Here is a 22,961-nt window from a genome sequence, read left to right on the forward strand (position 1 = left end):
TTTTCAAATACGATTTTACTCTGTGACCTTCTCTAAGTGTGATGCTAGATGAGCTCTCTGATCCTCAGATAGATAACCCCTCTTATGGGATATAGTTCCCTCTGCCCATGTTGTGCCTGCATCCAATTGGGTACATGCCTGGTCTTCTGTATATTTGGAATAGATATCACACACTTTCATGGTGAAAGTTGTGGGGCCTTACCCGTATTTGAAATACCATCAGTGAAAATTTAATTTTTCATTTAATTTTTCATTACTGCCTAATTACCTGTTAAGAATAACTTGGGCTGGGCATGGTAGCTTATGCCTGTAATGCCAGCACTTTGGGAAGCTGAGGCAGGCGGATCACCTGAGGTTGGGAGTTTGAGACCAGCCTGACTAACATGGAGGAACCCCATCTCTACTAAAAATACAAAATTAGTCGGGTGTGGTACACATGCCTGTAATCCCAGCTACTTGGGAGGCTGAGGCAGGAGAATCACTTGAACCTGGGAGGCGGAGGTTGCAATGAGCCTAGATTGTACCATTGCACTCCAGCCTGGGCAACAAGAGTGAAACTCTGTCTCAAAAAAACAAAAAACAAAACAAAACAAAAACAACCTAACAACTTCTATCATATACCATTTTTGGTTATTTTTCTAATGCCACAGTTCAGAGGGAACACAACATGAAAAGATGAATTTCTAGAAATTAATTTCTTTTTTGTTTTTTTTTGAGATAGAGTCTCACTCTGTCGACCATACTAGAGTACAATGGCGCGATCTCCACTCATTGCAACCTCTGCCTCCCGGGTTCAAGCGATCCTCCTGCCTCAGCCTCCTGAGTAGCTGGGATTATTGGTATGCACCACCACACCTGGCTAATTTTTTTTATTCTTAGTAGAGATGGGGTTTCACCCTGTTGGTCAGGCAGGTCTTGAACTCCTGACCTCATGATCCACCCGCCTCGGCCTCCCAAAGTACTGCTGAGATTATAGGCATGAGCCACCACACCCGACTTTTTTTTTTTGAGATGGAGTTTCACTCTTATTGCCCAGGCTGGAGTGCAATGGCACGATCTTGGCTGACCGTAACCTCCACCTCCCAGGTTCAAGCGATTCTCAAGTCTCAGCCTCCTGAGTAGCTGGGATTACAGGCATGCACCACCATGCCTGGCTAATTTTTTTGTATTTTTAGTAGAGACAGGGATTCTCCATGTTGGTCAGGCTGGTCTCGAACTCCTGACCTCAGGTGATCTTCCCGCCTTAGCCTCCCAAAGTGCTGGGATTACAGGCATGAGCCACTGCACCTGGCTGAAGTTAATTTTTAATTGACACAATAACTGTACATATTTATGGGATACATAGTGATGTTTCAATTCATATAAGATATAGTGATCAGAATATTTAGCATCTCAGACATTTATCATTTCTTTGTGTTGAAAATATTCAACATCCTCCTCCTAGCTATTTGAAACTATAATATATATTATTGTTAACTATAGTCATCCTGCAGTGATACAGAACACTAGAACTTATTCCTCCCATCAAGCTGTAACTTTGTTTCCAAAAAGTACATTTTGGTAGGGAAAGAGAAGGAATCACCCTAGAGTACTGGGCATCCCCAAGAGAATGGGTAAGGTAAGAGGATGGTGTAGTAGAGTGCTTGAGGCAGCCAGGAATGCCTAACGAAGAGATGCCAAAAGGAAAGAAAATTGTCCAGCAGCTGGCAGGAGGACAGGAAAGCTCTCCCTATTTTGCTGAAGGTGATCAGAGTCATAGACTTTTAATAGTTGAGGAGAATAATAATTTAGTTATTGCTTAGAATTGACAGATTTCTAGGAAAAATCTGATAGCACTGTGTTTACATAAACCATAAATAATTAGCCTTGAAAATGGTGTCGGGGAAATAAGTAACATTCAACAAAAACATTCATCCTTTTGTTAGTTTTTATTTAGTTCTTTGGAATAACCAGTTTTTGTTTTCAAATATTTTTGTTATTCTAACTCTATTTCTCCTTGCTTTTTCAGATTTGCTCATTAAGAAAAGTGATTGTTTCCTCCTGTGTGTGGCTTTGAGGGTTCAATTTTGAGAGTTTCAGAATTTACCACTCTGTTAAACGTGATTAGTCATTCATATACCACACTGGCAGTTAAGAATGATGTTGACTGGGAACGGTGGCTCACACCTGTAATCCCAGCACTTTAGGAGGCCAAGATAGGAGGATCACTTGAGGCCAGGTATTCAAGACAAGTTAGGGCAACAAACCAAGACCTGATCTCTACAACAAATTTAAAAATTAGCCAGGCGTGGTGGCATGCTCCTGTAATTATAGCTGCTCTGGAGGTTGAGGCAGGATGATCACTTGAGCCCAGGAGTCTGAGGCTGCAGTGAGCTATGATGGCGCCATTCCACTACAGCCCAAATGACAGAGCAAGACCTTGTCTCTTAAAAAACAACAAAAAAGAATGATGTTAATTCACAAAAGAGATAATCTTATTATTTGAACAGTGCCCCATATCACTTTAAACCATTTAAAGTAGTTTTGCTTAGTAACTAAACAAGTCTAAAGATGACTTGATTTGTTAAGTAGTTTTTCATCCCATTTGGGATTTTTTGGGTGCATTTTTGTAACTTAACAGTAGCAACTTTGAAAATAGACACTACTATATATGTGTCTTTGTGGCTTCTTAAATGATTAGAACTTACCAAAATGCTAATATTGAGAGCAGAAATTATTTTACTTTATCTTATTATGTTTTTTATGCTCTTTCATTGGGTAAGTTTAGTGATTATTCTGGATTTCAGGAAAGTTTTGGTCAGAGTGAACAGAAGAGCTAGCTGGGCTTAAGCGGCATTTTATCTTTGTTTTCTCAGTGATTGCCTTCATGTTGTGGAGCCTATGCCTGTGCGGGGGCCTGATGTAGAAGCATACTGTCTACGCTGTGAATGCAAATATGAAGAAAGAAGCTCTGTCACAATCAAGGTAAAATATATATCTCTATATATACCTGTCTGTCCGTCTATCTACCTCTTTTCTGTTTCTGCATGGTTTCTAGACAAGACAGGAAAATTTGGACCCCCACCCCAAAAGGAATAATGGGCCTGTTCTGCCTGCCTCACTGAGATGGTTTGTGGATTAGTTAGGATATGTTAGATATGTGAAATGGCACAAAAATGCCCTATGTGTAATTAGCATATTCCAGAAAGAGATCCCAGCTTCTGTGTAGGCCATGTGTGCCAGAGGCCGAGAGAGCAGCATTTATAAACCCTCCTCTCCTTGCATTTCCAGCCCTTTGAAAAAATTAAATATAGTAATTATTCTAGAACTATTACTTCTGGATTTTAAGATTTCCCCTCTTCATTTCCTGTAGGACAGGGGTCCCCAGCCCCCAGGCCACAGCCCAGTCTGCGGTCTGTTAGGAACTGGGCCACTCAGCAGGAGGTGAGCAGTGGGCAAGTGAGCGAAGCTTCATCTTATTTACAGCCACTCCCCATCACTCACATTACCGCCTGAGCTCCACCTCCTGTCAGATCAGCAGCATTAGATTCTCACAGGAGCATGAACTCTATTGTGAACAGCACATGTGAGGGATCTAGACTGCGTGCTCTTTATAAGAATGAGAATCTAATGCCTGATGATCTGTCACTGTCTCCCATCACCCCTAGATGGGACCATCTAGTTGCAGGAAAACAAGCTCAGGGCTCCCACTGATTCTATATTATGGTGAACTGTATAATTATTTCATTATATATTATAATGTAATAATAATATAAATAAAGTGCACAGTAAATGTAATGTGCTGGAATCACCCCCAGACTATCCCCCACCACCCCGGTCCATGGAAAAATTGTCTTCCATGAAACTGGTCCCTGGTGCCAAAAAGGTTTTGGATTGTTGCTGTAGTAAATGGGATGTAGATAACTCTCATCGCTGTTTGTATCTCTAATGATTTCAGTTACTTTATTATAGTGGCTAATGGTTTTTCTTCCACATTTTTTTTTTTTTTTTGAGATGGAGTCTCGCTCTGTTGCCCAGGCTTGAGTGCAGTGGCATGATCTCGGCTCACTGCAACCTCCGCCTCCTGGGTCCAATCAATTCTCCTGCCTCAGCCTCCTGAGTAGCTGGGATTACAGGCATGCACCACCACGCCCGGCTAATTTTTGTATTTTTAGTAGCGACAGGATTTCACCTTGTTGGTCAGGCTGGTCTCGAACTCCTGACCTTGTGGTCCACCCACCTTGGCCTCCCAAAGTGCTGGGATTACAGGTGTGAGCCACCACGCCTGGCCCAAATTTTTTTTACATGGTACTTCCCATTCCTTTTCCCCCAAAAAGGCCCTGTGGGGAATCTGGGGTGGTTAGTTATAATAGTCACAGAGATTTCTGCAGTGATTGACCCTGTGGAAGAGCTCTTGCTCCAGCAGGTGCTGAACTTTAGAGAAATTCTCACTGTACTGTTGTTTAACAGATTTGTAAAAAATATGCAACTTATGTACCCTAACAGTCACTCACTATAAGTATACAATTCTATAAATATTAGTAGATTTAAAACATTTTAAAATCAGGCCAGGCATGGTGGCTCACACCTATAATCGCAGCACTTTGGAAGCCCGAGGCAGGGGGATCACTTGAGGTCAGGAGTTCGAGACCAGTCTGGCCAACATGGTGAACCCCATCTCTACTAAAAATATAAAAATCAGCTGGGTGTGGTGGCGTACACCCGTAGTCCCAGCTACTTGAGAGGCTAAGGCATGAGAATCACTTGATCCTGGGGGCAGAGGTTGCAGTGAGCTGAGATCGCACCACTGCACTCCAGTGAGACTCTGTCTCAAAAAAATAAATAAATAAAATCCAGTTTCAGAACATTCCCACTACCCCAAAAAGATCCCTCATGCCCATTTACAGTTAATCCCCACTTCCAGCCCCAGTCCATCACTACTCTACTTTCTGTCTCTACATACATGGATATTTCATGTGTATGGAATCATACCATGTATGGTCTTCTCTGACTGGCTTCTTTCATTTAGCACAATGTTTTTGATGTTTATGCAAGTTGTAGCATGTATCAGTACTTCGTTTCTTTTTATTGCTGAATAGTATTTCACTATATGAATTTGCATTTATCAGTTGATGGACATTTGGATTATGTCTGGGTTTTTACTATTATAATACTCTCATGAATATCTGCACGTCTTTGTATGAATATAAATGTTTTTCATTCTCTTGGGTTAATTCCTTAGAATGGTAAAATTATGTTTAACTTTTTAAGAGACTCCCAGATTGTTTCCCAAAGTGGTTGTACCGTTTTACATTCCCACCACAGCATATGAGGGCTGTTTCTCCATATCCTTGCCAACACTTGGTATTGTCTATTTTATTGTAGTCCTTCTAGTGGGTGTGTCACACTGTGCTTTTTCTCAGTACATGAATTAAGGTCACAAGGAAACATCACCGGCCTGGAAAATCCTTTTGTATATCTAAATTGAGCTAAAGAGTAGCTGAATCTAGGACATGATGTTCAGCTGGGAGAAAAGACAAACTGCTGTGCTCGCAGTGGGGACAAGTGATTAGCAGTAGGTGAAGTTGGAGTCTTGAAGACTTGCAAAAAGATCCCAAAGATCTTTTCTTTTTTTTCTTAAATAATACTTTGGTGAAGAGTTGAGTTTATTTCTTATATTGCTATCTGGTTTGTATAGAAATCCTATAGGCTTAGCAGATATGTCGGTCAGTTTTACTATTATCATACAAAGTTCTGATTTATGGGCTTGAACAAAGATGTAACTTACTTTTCAATTTCCTTTAGGTTACCATTATAATTTATCTCTCCATTTTGGGCCTTCTACTTCTGTACATGGTATATCTTACTCTGGTTGAGCCCATACTGAAGAGGCGCCTCTTTGGACACTCACAGTTGATACAGAGTGATGATGATATTGGGGTAAGTTCCCAGCCTGCCCTAGTGCTCATGGCTAGTCCCTGTCATCGTTTGATGTGAAGTGCAAGTGAAAAATAGTCACATATAGATGTTCATGTGCTGAAGCAGATCCTCAACTAGAGAAGCTAAAAACAGCTCTGATTTCAGTATATATCTCGTTATGAAGAAATTACTTGATGAAGCCATAAATGTGATTTAAACTGATGATCTTTGGTGAGCGTGCTATACAGGGCTTTGCTTCCAGTACCAAAGGCACAATTTTATTGCCATTCCCTGTTCACATTGAGAAAAGTATCAGAGATGGTTTTCTCTCCAAGCCCTCCTGCCTAAAACTCCTTTCCTGTCAATATCACCAAATATTTCAGAAGGCAGAGGAGTTTTCGTCAAGGGAAGTGTGAAGATCATGATATTCTTTCCTTAATGAAGTACAACTTGATAACCTGCTGATGTTTTATATTTCCTTTTTCTCTACTGCTTAAAAAAAAAATCTGTGGGCCAGGCGTGGGGGCATACACCTGTGATCCCGGCACTTTGGGAGGCCAAGGTGGGAGGATCACTTGAGCCCAGGAGTTCAAGACCACTCTGGGCAACATGGTGAGACCCCGTCTCTACAAAAAACAAAAACATTAGCCAGGTGTGGTGGTGCATGCCTGTGGTCCCAGCCATTCAGGAGGCTGAAACAGAAGTGTCACTTGACCCCAGGAGTTTGAGGCTGCAGAACTGTGATCACACCTGAGCAACACAGCAAGAAACCTGTCTAAAAAAAAAAGAAAAAAAAATTTGAGCTCTTTAGAGAAAAATAAAACCATGACTGCCATCACTCCAGATTCTCTTCCTGTCTTTAAAATCACACACACACACACACACACACGTGTGTGTACATTATATATGTTTATAATATAGTATATATGTGTGTGTGTGTATAAATATATATAGTTGGCATAATCTGTATAAATTGCTTTATGGTCTCCTTTTTGTTTTAATATTCGTTTATTCAAAAATGTCCAGAAATTGATGTAGTCCACAAACTTGTTCAGTATAGCCTAGAGAATTTTTTTTTTTTTTTTTTTTGAGATGGAGTCTCACTCTACCGCCCATGCTGGAGTGCAGTGGTGTGATTTTGGCTCACTACAACCTCTGCCTCCCAGGTTCAAGCGATTCTCCTGCTTCAGCCTCCCAAGTAGCTGGGACTACAGGCATGCACCACCACGCCTGGCTAATTTTTTTTGTATTTTTAGTAGAGATGGGGTTTCACCATTTTGGCCAGGCTGCTCTTGAACTCCTGACCTCAAGTGATCAGCCCACCTCGGCCTCCCAAAGTACTGGGATTACAGGCATGAGCTGCCGCACGTGGCCGGATATTTTTGTTTTATCATTATCCTGTATGAGATTGTTTCTGAATTTTCCATTCTTTCATTATTATATATAATTTTTTTTAGAAATTACTTTTTCTTGTGGATTATTATATTGGACTATGTTCCTTAAAATGGGTAAAATTCAGAATAGTTTTAAGGTTCAAGTCAAAAGCCAAACCCAGAGTGAGCCCTTGCCAACCAGTCAAAAGTCCTTTTACCCTGGAACGGCTTATGGATCTATAGGCATAGACGTTGAAAGTCTTAAACTACATCCTTCCTTTACAGCATTAAATACTGATTTCAGAAATAGATAATAACACAAAACATAAGAGAAATGGATGTAGAGATGAAAACATGTACGGCAGGCATTTAATTGGTAGGGTCACATGCTCAGTAATTGTTTTGTCCACCAGTGATTGATTCTGCTTGTGTATTGACTATTTGAGAACATTGTCTCTGAGAGGCCTGGCTGATTCTTGGATGTCTTTTAAACTGATTCTAGGCAGAGAGAGGTTTTCTGACCAGAGCTGTGAATTAATGGTAACAACTCTACAAAAATAAGTGAATTTTAATGTTTAAAACTGTTGCTTATCCAAGGTGTGAGTTCTGCACTATTTATATACTTTAAAAATGTTTTTGTTAAATTATCAGTTTTCATTTCTTCGGTTTTTGTTCAGTGTAGAGCATTATAAAGCAAATAAAATTGAGTACAAATAGTTAAGCTCACAGCAAGTAGTCACAATATTTACTGTATCACATATCCATGACACATCATTGTTATTACCAAAGCATTACACTAAAACATGTTTTGTATGTATTGTAATTTTATCAGGTGTGAAAAAGAACAAACATAAAAAGGGTAGATCTCTATTTGCATTCCCCCCGCATCCATGACCATGAGCAGCTAGTTCAGTCTCGTTCTGATAGGTAGAAAGCAGACCCAAAGGATTAGCTAGTTTGTTTAGTCTTTTGAACTTGTTCCTTAAGAAGATTTTTCTCCCCTACCTTGAAGAATAGGTAACAGCACTAGGAAACTGAGAGGTCCTCTGCTGATCAAGTACATCCTTCTTCCCAGTAGTGCTTATGTCAAAACAAACCAGTGGTGATAATATTTTCCTCCTCTGGTCCTTGACTCAGGGGATGATATTTTATATACAAATTCACTGAATCACCATATTCTTAGAGTGTCATTTTAATCTACCTGAGCAAAATCTGTTTTGAGACAGTATAACACCAAGTCAGGGTTAGGCAGGCTAAGTTTTAGTCTTTGTGCTAATTTGTTAAATGACCTTGGGTCAGTTTATTTCCCTAAGGGGAAATCAAACAATTCTATAACTTTAGACTGCCTTCTTCTTTTTTTTTTTTTTTCTTACATTTTTAAAAACATTTTAAGCCTCATGGAATTGCCTTTATTATTTTCATTTGTAAGGTTAAAAGTTTAAAAATAGGTATAGGTCCCAGCTACTTGGGAGGCTGAGGCAGGAGGATCACTGAAGGCCAGGAGTTCAAGGCTGCAGTGAGCTGTGATCACACCTGTGAATAGCCACTGCATTCCAGCCTGGGCAACAAGGCTAGACCCCATTTAAAAAAAAAAAATTAAGTTAATGACCAGTCTGGGCAATATAGTGAGACCCCATCTCTTAAAAAAAAAAATCCACTCTTTAAGTAAATTGAGTTTTAGGGTTTGTGCAGGCCATTACCTAAATAAAGTGAAAAGTTTAAGGAATTTTGGCAAAGAAGAGAAGGAAAGATTCTTTATCAAATCTCTTTGATGTCTCTCAAATGTAGACATTGTATAAATGCCTTGCTATAAAAACAAGACCAGGTGTTCTAACTCCTATAATTATAGTTGTATATATAGTTATGTGGTTATGTATATAGCTTTCCATATACATGCTGACTCCTGCCCTGGATATATAATAGAGCTTTTTCAAACATGCACCAGCAAAATAATGTTTCTCTCCTAGAGGCAAAGTTTAGTATAAGAGGTACAACTTGTGACTTGGATCTTCTGTTAGAACATTTAGAAGCTTTGCTAACATGGGGTTCAAGAAAAAGAGATCAAGGAAAAGGCAAATAAAAGCAATAAATTGCTATTGAATGCTTTTTGTCATTTAGACAGCTGTATTTATATCTCATTCATAGATAGATTAGCATGATGGTTTCCTGTGTAATGACTACAAACATCCAGCTGTACTGGTTTACTTTGACCAGGATAGGTTGGTTTTCTACACAGATACCTGGGCAACCCTTCAATCGCCTCTTTCCTAAGGTGGCAACTTACATGGAAGCCACTGGGTGCTTAACAATGGAAGATTCAATCTTTGTTGAATAGAGAGGGTGATTGTAGCACTTGAGCTGTGTCTCTTTTCATTACAGATTGGGGAAGTGGGGAAATGCAGCTTTTGGAAGCTAGTCCATTTAGCGTGTGTGTTGAGGGTACAGGGAGAGATTAAAAACAACCCAAGATAAGAATCTGTCGCTCACCCTCCCAGAGTGAATGTGGCCCCAAGCTGGCAAGAAACCATTCTAATGGAGACACGAAATTCAAAGACAGATCTTTCCTCTGCCACAGATTAGCTATATAGTATCAAATAAAGCAAGGAAAGACCCTACTTTCCATATCTATAACATGGAGAGATGTTAACATGAAAATAGATTTTCTTTTCCCTAGGAAGCCTTCTCTTTAACATAGATGACCACTGTCTTTTGCTTGGTCTCCACTTCTTTAAGGGAAGTATCTTTGGAAATGGCGATCCATGGGAATGTTTCACAAATACTCCCTCATCGCTTATGTTTCTTGAACCACCTAGGTCTGTACTTCAATTCATGCTCTATCTGGTAGTTGAGTGCTTAGCCAAATAGATGCTCTGTTGTTTGAAAAGTCCACCTACCCCTATCTCTGTGGTGGGCTGGTGACTGTTTTCTGTCTGTGTTTTACACTGACTGTGCCATCTCTAATGTTCTCCATTCCTGGACTTTTAGGATCACCAGCCTTTTGCAAATGCACACGATGTGCTAGCCCGCTCCCGCAGTCGAGCCAACGTGCTGAACAAGGTAGAATATGCCCAGCAGCGCTGGAAGCTTCAAGTCCAAGAGCAGCGGAAGTCTGTCTTTGACCGACATGTTGTCCTCAGCTAATTGGGAATTGAATTCAAGGTGACTAGAAAGAAACAGGCAGACAACTGGAAATAATTGACTGGGTTTTGCTGGGTTTCGTTTTAATACCCTGTTGATTTCACCAACTGTTGCTGGAAGAGTCAAAACTGGAAGCAAAAACATGCTTGATTTTCTTTTTCTTGTTAATGTAATAATAGAGACATTTTTAAAAGCACACAGCTCAAAGTCAGCCAATAAATCTTTTCCTATTTGTGACTTTTACTAATAAAAATAAATCTGCCTGTAAATTATCTTGAAGTCCTTTACCTGGAACAAGCACTCTCTTTTTCACCACATAGTTTTAACTTGATTTTCAAGATAATTTTCAGGGTTTTTGTTGTTTTTGTTTGTTTGTTTGTTTGTTTTGGTGGGAGAGGGGAGGGATGCCTGGGAAGTGGTTAAAACTTTTTTCAAGTCACTTTACTAAACGAACTTTTGTAAATAGACCTTACCTTCTATTTTTGAGTTTCATTTATATTTTGCAGTGTAGCCAGCCTCATCAAAGAGCTGACTTACCCATTTGACTTTTGCACTGACTGTATTACCTGGGTATCTGCACTTCATGGTAAACTGGATCTGAAATGCCTGGTGGCTTTTCACAAAAAGCAGATTTTCTTCATGTACTGTGATGTCTGATGCAATGCATCCTAGGACAAACTGGCCATTTGCTAGTTTACTGTAAAGACTAGACATAGTCTTGGTGTGTGTGGTCTTACTCATCATCTTCTAGTACCTTTAAGGACAAATCCTAAGGACTTGGACACTTGCAATAAATAAATTTTATTTTAAACCCGAGCCTCCCTGGATTTATAATATATACACATTTGTCAGCATTTCCGGTCGTGTTGAGAGGCAGTTGTTTGAACTCCAATGTGTGCAGCTTTGAACTAGGGCTGGGGTTGTGGGTGCCTCTTCTGAAAGGTATAACCATTATTGGCTTTTTTCTTCCTATATCCTCTTTGGAATGTAACAATAAAAATAATTTTTGAAACATCCATCAGTATATCTATGTCTCCTAGTTATTGCCTCCTCCCTCTTTTGCTGTATAATGAGATTGAAGATATAAAGACATTTTGTTTTTTTTGTTGTTTTTTTTGAGACGGAGTCTCTCTGTGTCGCCCGGGCTGGAGTGCAGTGGCCGGATCTCAGCTCATTGCAAGCTCCGCCTCCCAGGTTTACGCCATTCTCCTGCCTCAGCCTCCTGAGTAGCTGGGACTACAGGCACCCGCCACCTCGCCCGGCTAGCTTTTTTTTTTTTGTATTTTTTAGAGACGGGGTTTCACCGTGTTAGCCAGGATGATCTCGATCTCCTGACCTCGTGATCCGCCCGTCTCAGCCTCCCAAAGTGCTGGGATTACAGGCTTGAGCCACCGCGCCCGGCCATAAAGACATTTTGTACTCTGTTCTGAGACTACTGTTTTATACCGATCTAACTATAAAATATTGGTGTAAATTATCTGTGTGTGCATGTATAGACAGAATATATGAATTTGGGGGTGGATCTCTGAAAAGTATACTAATATTTTGATAAATTGGGAGATTTCAAATTCCTGAAGGCATACTTGTTCTGAGAAATTACTGGCAAAAAAAATCAGAATTACATTAAATTCATAAAAGTGAGGTTTTAGGTTTTGGGGTTTAGTAAAATTTAGTTTTTAAGCACCTACAAAATTATCTACAAAAATAACTAAAATTATCAATTTTATTGTTAGTACTAAAAGATTTAAGTTCAACCATGACCAAGTGGGATTTATCCCAGGTATGCGAAGCTGGTTCAACATTTGAAAATAACATCACATCTAAAGAAGAAAAATCACATGATAATATCAATAGCAGAAAAAGCATTTGACAAAATAACCCCATTCATGATAAAAATTCTCAGGAAACTAGGAATAGAGGAGAACTTCAATTAGATAAAGAAAGAAATGAGCTTACAAAAAAACCACAGCTAACATCATATACTTAATAATGAGAAATTAGAAGCTTTCCCACTAAGATCAGGAATAAGGCAAGGATGTCTTCTCTTACTATTCCTTTTCAACATTGTACGGGAAGCCCTAGCCAATGCAATCAGACAAGAAAAGGAAACAAAAGGTATACATATTGGGAAGGAAGAAATAGAACTATCTTTGTTTACTGATGCAATGATTGTCTACGTAGAAAACCCGGAAGAATTGACAACAGCAATAATAGAACTAATAAGTGATTATAAAGGCTTACAGGATACAAGGTTAGTATACAAAAGTCAATCAAACCAGGTGCAGTGGCAAGTATCTGTAGTCCCAGCTACTCAGGAGGCTGAAGCAGGAGGATTGCTTGAAGCCAGGAGTTTTGAGGCTGCAGTGAGCTATGATCGCTGCATGAATAGCTACTGCACTCCAGCCTGGGCAACACAGCAAGACCCTGTCTCTTAAAAAATATCAATCATTTTCCTACATACCAGCCACAAACAGTGGAATTTGAAATGAAAAACAATACCATTCATAGTAGCACCCCCAAAATGAAATACTTAGGTATAAACCTAGTAAAATATATATAAGATCTATGTGAGGACAATTGCAAAACTGATTAAACAAACCAAAGAACTAAATAAGTGAAGAGATATTTCATGTTCATTAATAGGAAGGCTCAATATTGTTTAGATGGCGGTTCTTTCCAACTTGATCTATAGATTCAATGCAATCGCAATCAATATCCCAGAAAGTTATTTTGTGTATATTAAACTTATTCTAAAGGTTATAAAAAGGCAAAAGACACAGAATAGCCAACACAATATTAAAGGAGAACAACAAACTCAGAAAACTAACACTACCTTTGAGACTTACTATAGAACTACAGTAATCATGACAGTATGCTACTGGCAAAAAAGATCAGTGGAACAGGACAGAGAACCCAGAAATAGGCCCATATAAATACAGTCAACTGATCTTTGACAAAGGAGCAAAAGCAATACAATGGAGAAAAGATAGTCTTTTCAACAAATGGTGCTAGAACAACTGGACATCCACATGCAAAGAAATAAATCTAGATACATACATACCTTATACCCTTCACAAAAATTAACTCAAAATAGATCATAGGCCTACATGTAAAATGCAAAACTACAAAACTTTTAGAAGATAACATAGGAGAAGATCTAGATGGTGGTGATGACATATCTGATAAAGGACAGCTATCTAAAATATACAAAGAACACTTAAAACTCAACAATAAGGGACAAAAAATTTGATTTAAAAATGGGCAAAAGTCCTGGACACCTCATGAAAGAAGAGATACAGATGGCAAATAAGCGTATGAAAAGATGTTCCACATCATATGTCATCAGGGAAATGCAAATTGAAACAACAATGGGATACCAACACACACTTATTAGAATGACCAAAATCTAGAACACTGATAACACCAAATGCTCTCAAGGATGTAGAGCAACAGGAACTTACTTTTATTGCAGGTGGGAATGCAAAATGTTACAGCAACCTTACAAAACTAAACATACTCTTACTATATGATCCAGCAATTGTGCTCCACAATAATTACCCAATAAGTTGAAATCTTATGTCCACACAAAACCCTGCATGCAGATGTTTATAGCAGCTTTATTCATAAGTGCCAAAATTTGGAGGCAACCAAGATTTCCTTTAGTAGGTGAACGGATAAACAAATTGTGATACATCCAGACAATGGAATATTCAGCGCTAAAAAGAAATGAGCTTTCAAGCCATGAGAAGACATGGAAGAACCTTAAATGCACACTACTAAGTGAAAGAAGCCAATCTGAATATGCTGTATGTGGCCGGGCACGGTGGCTCACGCCTGGAATCCCAGCACTTTGGGAGGCCGAGGCGGGTGGATCGCGAGGTCAGGAGATCGAGACCATCCTGGCTAACACAGTGAAACCCTGTCTCTACTAAAAATTAAAAAAAAAAAAAATTAGCCAGGCGTGGTGGTGGGCGCCTGTAGTCCCAGCTACTCAGGAGGCTGAGGCAGGAGAATGGTGTGAACCCGGGCAGCGGAGCTTGCTGTGAGCTGAGATTGTGCCACTGCACTCCAGCCTGGGCGACAGAGCAAGACTCTGTCTCAAAAAAAAAAAAAAAATGCTATACGCATAATTCCAACTACCTGACATTGTAGAAAAGGCAAAACCATGGAGACAGAAATATCAGTGGTTGCAAGAGGTTAGAGAAGAAGGAGGGATGAATAGGCAGAGCACGGGATGTTTAGGCAGTGAAACTATTCTGTGACATCACAATGATGAATACATGTCATTATATACTTGTCAAAACCCACAGAATGTAAATGTATAACACCAAGGGTGAGCCCTAATGTAGACTATGGACTTTGGGTGATAATGTGTCAATGCAGGTTCATCAGTTCTAACACAGTACCATAATGGTGTGGAATGTTCATAGCAGAGGAGGCCATGCACATATAGGGGCAGGGAGTATATGAGAATTAGCTCTACTTTGTGTTCATTTTTCTGTGAACCTACAACTGCTTTAAAAATTAAAGTTGGGACTGGGCGCGGTGGCTCATACCTGTAATCTCAGCATTTTGGGAGGCCAAGGTGGGCGGATCGCCTGAGGTCAGGAGTTTGAGACCAGCCTGGCCAACATGGTGAAACCCCATCTCTATTAAAAATACAAAATTAGCTCGGTGCGGTGGTACACACCTGTAATTCCAGCTACTTGGGTGGCTGAGGTGGGAGAATCACTTGATCCTGGAGGCAGAGGCTGCAGTAAGCCAAGATCACACCATTGCACTCCAGCCTGGGCAAAAGAGCAAAACTCTGTTTCAAAAAAAAAAAAAAAATTAAAGTCGGCACAGCACAGCGGTCTATAAGCCCAGCACTTTGGGTGGGATTTCTTGAGCCCAGGAGTTCAAGACCATTGAGGCAACAAAGTAAGACCTCATCTCTACAAGAAATACAAAAATTAGCCAGGCAGGTTGGCTCACACCTGTAGTCCCAGCTGCTCGGGAGGTGGAGGCTGCAATGAGCTGTGGTAATGCCACTGCATTCCAGCCTGGGCTAGAGAGTGAGACCTTGTCTCTAAATAAATAAGGAAAGAAGGAATGCTTCTAATATTTACATTTTTAAAAAGATAAAAGTATACTTAAGAAGAAAAAATAAAACGGCTATTTAAGAAAAAGGTATTGGCTAGTTCCTATGATACTGGGCTATCAGAATTTAACATCCACATTCATGTCACTAAAGTCCCCACTGCTAAATTTGACTGGCTTTAAAAAAATAAAAAGTAAAGAAAATAAGTTCATATTGACCTTCTTAGTTCTAGCCTTAATCTCTATCTAAAAGAATATTGACCAATATTTGCACATTATGAGTCTATTGCTCCATAAATAATTTTGATACAATATCACATAACCCAGAAGAATGGGGGACATTCTTTAAGCAAAAGAACTTGTTACAAGTATCCAGTTTTGTAAGCACACCATTCTATTTAGCATGGTTATCTGTTGTCATATCTACATGCTGGGTAGGAAAAACAGCCAAACCAGAACTGAGCAGTTCTATTTAACTGTAAGCTGTTTTGTATATTGTTATTAAATGATCACCTATAAATCAGGTTAAGTCTAACTCAGCCCAAAATACAGCATCCTGACGACAAAACTCAGGTAAGAGACTCTTCTCCAGAGTGGCCCATGGGGAAGGATAAAAACATGCCTAGGCACAGTTGATAAATACTGAATTTTGTCAGCTATCAGATTATTCCATTATCTTAAACTACCAATATTCTCCATATAATGGAAGATCCAGGTTTTGCTGGCAGTTAAATCCTCTAGAAGAACAGAAGGAGTTTTGATTTGGAAGTCAGGACACTAGGTTCTGGCCCCTGCTTTGCTATTGGCTTTGTAACCTTAGCAACATATAACCTATGAGGAAGTTTTAAGTTTCCTTCTAGCTCTAACATTCCATAATTCAATTATATTGGCAGTTGTAGCTTTTTATTTTTTACATGCTACATATCTTTTATATCTCTGAAATTTGAAGCTTTTATGCTCAGCAGAGTATCCAGAATCTCTTATGATTTTATCATTAAGACCTCATCATTTATTTCCCAGAAACCCTCTAAGGCAGAATCTGAGATTTTCCCATCACAGGTGTGTTTGTTAGCTGTGCCTATATCTGGAACCATGGAGCCCTGGCGCTACCAATCTGTGTTGCTTTCTTTTAAAAACTTATACTCAATTCCTACAAACACATCCAGACCCCAGTAGGCTTTCTATCTTGATTCTCCTTGTTGCTGCATTTTATTTCATTTTCTTAACTTTATTGTCTTAAATTACCTTCTTTGAATAAAAGGTGATCATGTTTAAATGCTAGTACACTGATTGGTGAACTTATTGGAAATGCTCAACAGAAAAAACTTCTCATCAATGTGCCTCCAGAGACACCATGCTCTTTTTTCAAGAATTATGCAAAGTATTGTTAAAACCTAGAAAGTTTTAATTACTTGTGGCATATACAAATTACTCAGATTTCATCTGGGTCAAGATTTAAGATATTGTTTAAATGGTCTTTTAGGGTAAAACCATCACCAACAGAATGATTTTTGTATAGTTAGGTTTGATGACATCTGCTTTACTTTTTGGTAGCCTGTTAACTCCAGTTCTTAACTACAGGCAACAATATGGCTCTGCTGTTGTCAGAAATGCAGTAATACAGGCTCCACACCCATTTGCCACCATTTTGCAGCTTCTGCCATACCCATTCTTTCTCTCTTACCCTCTAGAATTCCTGGCTTGGGAATTTCCTAACTTGTTTCTCTCAGCAACTTTTTCTTTTTGACAGAATCCTGGCTAGTTTTCAGTTTTCCAGAGATTTTTGTTTTGTTAGTTATCTTAGGTCATTTGGTCAGTAATTTGGAATCTTTCATTTCCTGTTCCTCTGTTTTGATTTTTAATTGGACCTATTCCACTTATCTCATCCCCTAACCCCGTCCCTTTTAGGAAGAGCTTTTCCTGGTGTTGACTTCTTTTCCAGTCTCTTTCACCACAACTTACTATAACCCTTTAACCTTGGCCACTCCTCCCTCCCAGCACCCCTACCCCTGCTGCCCTTACTGTTTCCCTAGTCCCCTGACCTTCATACTTGAATTCTGGTCTTAGAGGCTGCTCCTCCCACTACACAGTGCAGCCTGCTGAGTTTTTGCTGTATTCAGGTAGAGAAATAAGTGCCAATATTATCTAATATTGCCCTAAACATTAGGACTGGTGTGTGTGTGTGTGTGTGTGTGTGTGTGTGCATGCAGTATGCCAAGCACAGATAATAACCCCTCACTCCTAAAGATACCGAAAAATCAACCTGCTGAGAAATTAACACCTTATTTCCTTCTTTGATGGAGGCCCACAATTAGACTTCAAGCTGCTTTTCCTTCTCTATTTTAGGTATGTTCCTCATCTCTCAACACATGTGTTTAGGATAGATCAGTGTTGTGACTCTACGGTGTTAAGGAAAACATAAACCAGGTTTTCTATAAGGTACAGTTTAGATAGGAACACTACATAAAGATTCATTCATCTCTAAAGAAAGGAAAGAGGTAAATGCTGGGTGCATTATAGGCACAGTCACCCCTCTGTACCTGGGGGGTTGGGTTCAGGACTCCCCTCAGATACCAAAATCCACAGAGGTCCAATTCCCTTGTAGAAAATAATGTAGCACTTGCATGGAACCTACACACACCCTCTCAAACACTTTAAATCAATCATCTCTGGATTACTTATAATACCTAACACAATGTACATTCTATACAAATAGTTGTTACACTGTATTATTTAGAGGCTAATGACAAGAACAAATGTCAGTACTGATTTAGTACCCATGCTGCCATCCCTTTTTTCCCCCTGAATATTTTCCACCCATAGTTGGTTGAATACACAGACCCCAATACGGAGGGTCAACTGTATTTTTTTTCACTTTATCCTCACAACCACCCTGCAGAATAATTAGTAGCTTATTTGGACATGGGGAAAGCGAAAGCTCAGAGAGGTTAAGACACTTGCCTAAGGACACATAGCTAAGAAGGAGTAAGGCCATATTGAAACCTGAGGGTGTTACCTCTTAGAGAAAAACTCTTTTCCTACAGAACTACCCTGCCTCCCAGTTAACGGGTTATACTGTAGTGCCTCCGTAAAATCTACTCTTGCTACATGATTATGGTCAAAGGCAAAAAGTAATGGTAGTTTAAAAGAGAAGGATATAGACCTATTCACAAAGAAGAAATGCGTTGGTATGGAACCTCTTGGGTTATACTGCTTCGTCCTTGAGTTCTGCAAAAACACACACACACACACACACACACAACCAACAAAACTTAATTATAGGCTGGGTGAAGTGGCTCATGCCTGTAACCCCAGTGCTGTGGGAGGCTGACGTAGGAGGATTACTTGAAGCTAGGAGGAGGTTTAAGATCAGCCTGGGCATCAAGGCAAGACCCCATCTCTACAAAAAAAAAAAAAAAAAGGCCAGACATGGTGGTGCACATCTGCTGTCCTAGCTACTCAGAAGGCAGGAGGACCACTTGAACCCAGCAGTTTGAGGCTGCAGTAAGCCATGATCACATCGCTGCACTCCAGTCTGGGTGACAGAATAAGACACTGCCTCTAAAAATAAAAATATAAAATAAATAAAAATTTTAAAAACCTAAACATAGCTACATTTTACTCAATATATTTACAGTTCTACATACGTAAAAATGTGTAAATTGACTATGTTTTAAATGTGTAGGGGAAGTTTCTCACCTAAAGGAGTACCATAATGAACATTTAAGAGCAAATTATTCCTTTTTTATTTGTATTTTCAGTTTTGCCTCTAGCACATCAGGTATTCTTTAAGAAAGCTATGCCTCTGAGGTTGCATGATCATTAACTAGTTCATAATTTCCCTTGCATATATTTGAATATTGTGGTGTTTTAGCGTTTCCTACACTTTTTTTTATTTGCACGTCTTCGCAATCACTATTACATCTTTGTTCCACCTGTACTATTATTTACTCACTCTTTATCTTTAAATCAAATCACGTTTTCTTACTCAAGTAGATTTAATTTTAAGACGAACTTTATGGTCGGGCATGGTGGCTCACACCTATAATCCCAGCACTTTGGGAGGCTGAGGTGGGTGGATCATGAGGTCAGGAGTTTGAGACCAGCATGGCCAACATAATGAAACCCCCATCTCTACTAAAAATACAAAAAAATTATCTGGGCGTGGTGGCAGTCACCTGCAATACCAGCTACTTGGGAGGCTGAAGCAGGAGAATCACTTGAACCCGGGGCAGAGGTTGCAGTGAGCCAAGATCATGCCACTGCACTCTAGCCCAGGCAACAATGCAAGACTCTGTCTCAAAAAACAAAAAAAGGAACTTTATATCACTACCATAAATCACCAGAACTCACAATAAACAGACGTTAGTAAAGACACTGAATTCTAACGAGATGTTATTGCTTGTTGAAGGCTTTGATCTTAGAAGGATTAGAAAGCATTCTAGGCCAGGTGTGGTAGCTTCCTGTGTATAATCCCAGCACTTGGGGAGGCCGAGGCAGGTGGGTTGCTTGAGCTCAGGAGTTTGAGACCAGCCTGGGCAACATGGCAAGACCCTGTCTCTACAAAAACATTCAAAACTTAGCCAGCTGTGGTGATGCCCGCCTATGCTCCCAGCTACTCAGGTGGCTGAGGCAGGAGGATTGCTTGCACCTGGGAGGTTAAGGCTCTAGTGAGCCATCATCGCACCACTGCACTCCAGCCTGGGCGACAGAGCCAGACTGTGTCTCAAAAAAAAAGACAGAATTCTAGTGGTGTGGTGTGGAAGACACATTCTCAGCTAAGGTTGTATCTTTATAACCACAAGGACTGAAAGAGAATTGAAGGAGAATAACTTTCTCATAAGGCGATTCAATGTTATTTAGTACTGTTTCTGTGTACCATCAAACATCCTCTTACTACACAGAATATTATAACACCATCTCATTGTCCACATGAGCTCAGAAACTGGTCATCAAAGCAGAAAAGTCTTTAAAACATTGATCTCTGGCTGGGCGTGGTGGCTCACGCCTGTAATCCCAGCATTTTGGGAGGCGGAGACGGGTGGATCACAAGGTCAAGAGATCAAGACCATCCTGGCCAACATGGTGAAACCCCGTCTCTACTAAAAATACAAAAATTAACTGGGCACGGTGGCGGATGCCTGTAATCCCAGTTACTCAGGAGGCTGAGGCAGGAGAATTGCTTGAACCCAGGAGGCGGAAGTTGCAGTGAGCCGTGATCGCGCCACTGCACTCCAGGCTGGGCGACAGAGCAAGACTCCATCTCGAAAAATACAATACAATACAATACAATACAATACAATACAATACAACACAACAAAACATTGATCTCCAAGAAAGTAGATCATATCTGCTCTCTTTCTATCTGACCACATTGATAAATTTTGTTATGTTTGCAGGTTAAAGAGGAAATGATGGACAACAGAGGCAACTCCTGTCTGCCCGACAAACTTCCTATCTTCCCCGATTCTGCCCGCTTGCCACTGACCAGGTCCTTCTATCTGGAGCCCATGGTCACTTTCCACCTGCACCCGGAGGCCCCGGTGCCATCCCCTTACTCTGAGGAGCTGCCACTGCTGCCTTTTCCCAGTGACTCCCTCATCCTGGGAAATTACAGTGAACCCTGCCCCTTCTCTTTCCCGATGCCCTACCCAAATTACGGAAGGTGTGAGTACTCCTACGGGCCGGCCTTCATCCGGAAAAGGAATGAGCGGGAACGGCAGCGCGTGAAATGTGTCAATGAAGGCTACGCCCAGCTCCGTCATCATCTGCCAGAGGAGTATTTGGAGAAGCGACTCAGCAAAGTGGAAACCCTCAGAGCTGCGATCAAGTACATTAACTACCTGCAGTCTCTTCTGTACCCTGATAAAGCTGAGACCAAGAATAACGCTGGAAAAGGTTCCTCCATGATAGCAACCACCAGCCACCATGCTGACCCTATGTTCAGAATTGTTTGAGTCATTGTTTCCAAATAGAAATGAATAATATCACAAAATGAGGTATCTTACAGCATCATTCAACAGTTTTTCCTAAGTGTAATTTCCATGCGGGCAGGAAATAGCTCAAATGCTAACCTATGCTGAGTATTACTCACCTGGGTTTCAATTGTACTAAATATGATCTCATGTAGGTTGAGGAGCTGCTCTGCTTATTTCTTTCATGAGCTCTAGGGGAGCACGGGGCCCCAGAGTCTCTGCATGTCTCATCTTGCCCTTCTCACACGCTTGGCCAGAGGCTCAGCTGTGAGAAGCTCTCACAGAAGCCTGTGAAGCATGACTACTAACTACTAGAGGCTTGTCTCACTCCGTCGAAGCGTCATGCTGAGCAATCACAATGAACCTCTCTTCATTTGTCAGCATTTGGAGATTTTTATTTACTGGGGATTCACAAGAAGTCACCACCATGGGAAAGTGTCTTGGGGCTAAAGCAAAAGTAGTTTACAAAACCTTGTTGTTATTTGAAATTATTTCAGATGCATCATTTTCCTGCATGCAGACTTCTTCAGGCAGCTCAGTATAGGGTCCAAGAAGGCAGACCTGTAGCTGGGTGCAGTGGCTCACGCCTGTAATCCCGGCACTTTGGGAGGCCGTGGCGGGCGGATCACAAGGTCAGGAGATTGAGGCCACCCTGGCTAATGCGGTCAAACCCCATCTCTACTAAAAATACAAAAAATTAGCCGGGCGTGGTGGCAGGTGCCTGTAGTCCCAGCTACTCAGGAGGCTGAGGCAGGAGAATGGCGTGAACCCAGGAGGCAGAGTTTGCAGTGAGCCGAGATTGTGCCACTGCACTCCAGCCTGGGTGACAGAGCGAGACTCCATCTCAAAAAAAAAAAAAAAAAAAAGAAGGCAGACCTGTATTTGCAGTATAACTCTGCTACCTCTTCTCTATGTCTCAGTTCTTCTCCACAAAATGAGAATAATAACAACAGCAATTCCCATGTGTTTATGATGATGATTAACAGAGCCTGACATGTAAAAAGTATTCATAATCATTAAAACCATTTTTTTTTTTTTGAGATGGAGTTTCGCTCTGTCGCCCAGGCTGGAGTGTAGTGGTACAATCTCGGCTCACTGCAACCTCCGCCTCCTGGGTTCAAGCAATTCTCTGCCTCAGCCTCCCGAGTAGCTGAGATTACAGGCACCCACCACCATATCCGGCTATTTTGTTTTTTTTATGTTTAGTAGAGATGGGGTTTCATTATGTTGGCCAGGCTGGTCTTGAACTCCACCTCGGCCTCCCAAAGTGCTGGGATTATAGGCATGAGACAGCACTCCCAGTCAAACACATTTTTTTTAGAGATGGGGTCTTGCTATGTTGTCCAGCCTGGTCTCGAACTCCTAGCCTCAAGCAATCCTCCCACCCCTGCCTCCTAAAGTGTTGGGATTACAGGTATGAGCCACTGTGCCTGGCCACCATTACTGATTATTATTATCATTATCTTATTTTGTCCATAGCATCACCATTCTCTAGGTT

General features: G+C 40.6%; 2 protein-coding genes across 4 annotated transcripts in view; both read left to right on the forward strand.

Annotated features, from left to right (window-relative positions):
• TMEM9B (TMEM9 domain family member B) overlaps positions 1–11,425 on the forward strand; it is a 17,337-nt gene extending 5,912 nt beyond the window's left edge. For all 3 annotated transcript variants that reach the window (XM_025357487.1, XM_025357489.1, XM_025357488.1), the window contains 3 exons: positions 2,856–2,964; positions 5,785–5,919; positions 10,257–11,425. In XM_025357487.1, the coding sequence (XP_025213272.1) occupies positions 2,856–2,964; positions 5,785–5,919; positions 10,257–10,412 (400 nt within the window). In that variant the 3' untranslated portion in view covers positions 10,413–11,425. The remainder of the gene's footprint in view (positions 1–2,855; positions 2,965–5,784; positions 5,920–10,256) is intronic.
• A 4,594-nt stretch (positions 11,426–16,019) lies between these two features.
• Positions 16,020–21,489, forward strand: ASCL3 (achaete-scute family bHLH transcription factor 3). The gene is made up of 2 exons (XM_025355121.1): positions 16,020–16,061; positions 20,888–21,489. The coding sequence occupies exon 2, from the start codon at positions 20,900–20,902 to the stop codon at positions 21,443–21,445; it is 546 nt and encodes a 181-aa protein (XP_025210906.1). The 5' UTR covers positions 16,020–16,061; positions 20,888–20,899; the 3' UTR covers positions 21,446–21,489.
• Positions 21,490–22,961: the final 1,472 nt, after the last annotated feature.

Source organism: Theropithecus gelada, chromosome 14 (genome assembly GCF_003255815.1).
Source record: "Theropithecus gelada isolate Dixy chromosome 14, Tgel_1.0, whole genome shotgun sequence".
NCBI lineage: Eukaryota > Metazoa > Chordata > Mammalia > Primates > Cercopithecidae > Theropithecus > Theropithecus gelada.

Excerpts from the sequence above, each read along its gene's own strand:
- ASCL3 (XM_025355121.1), top strand. The coding sequence starts at position 20,900 with ATGATGGACAACAGAGGCAACTCCTGTCTGCCCGACAAACTTCCTATC.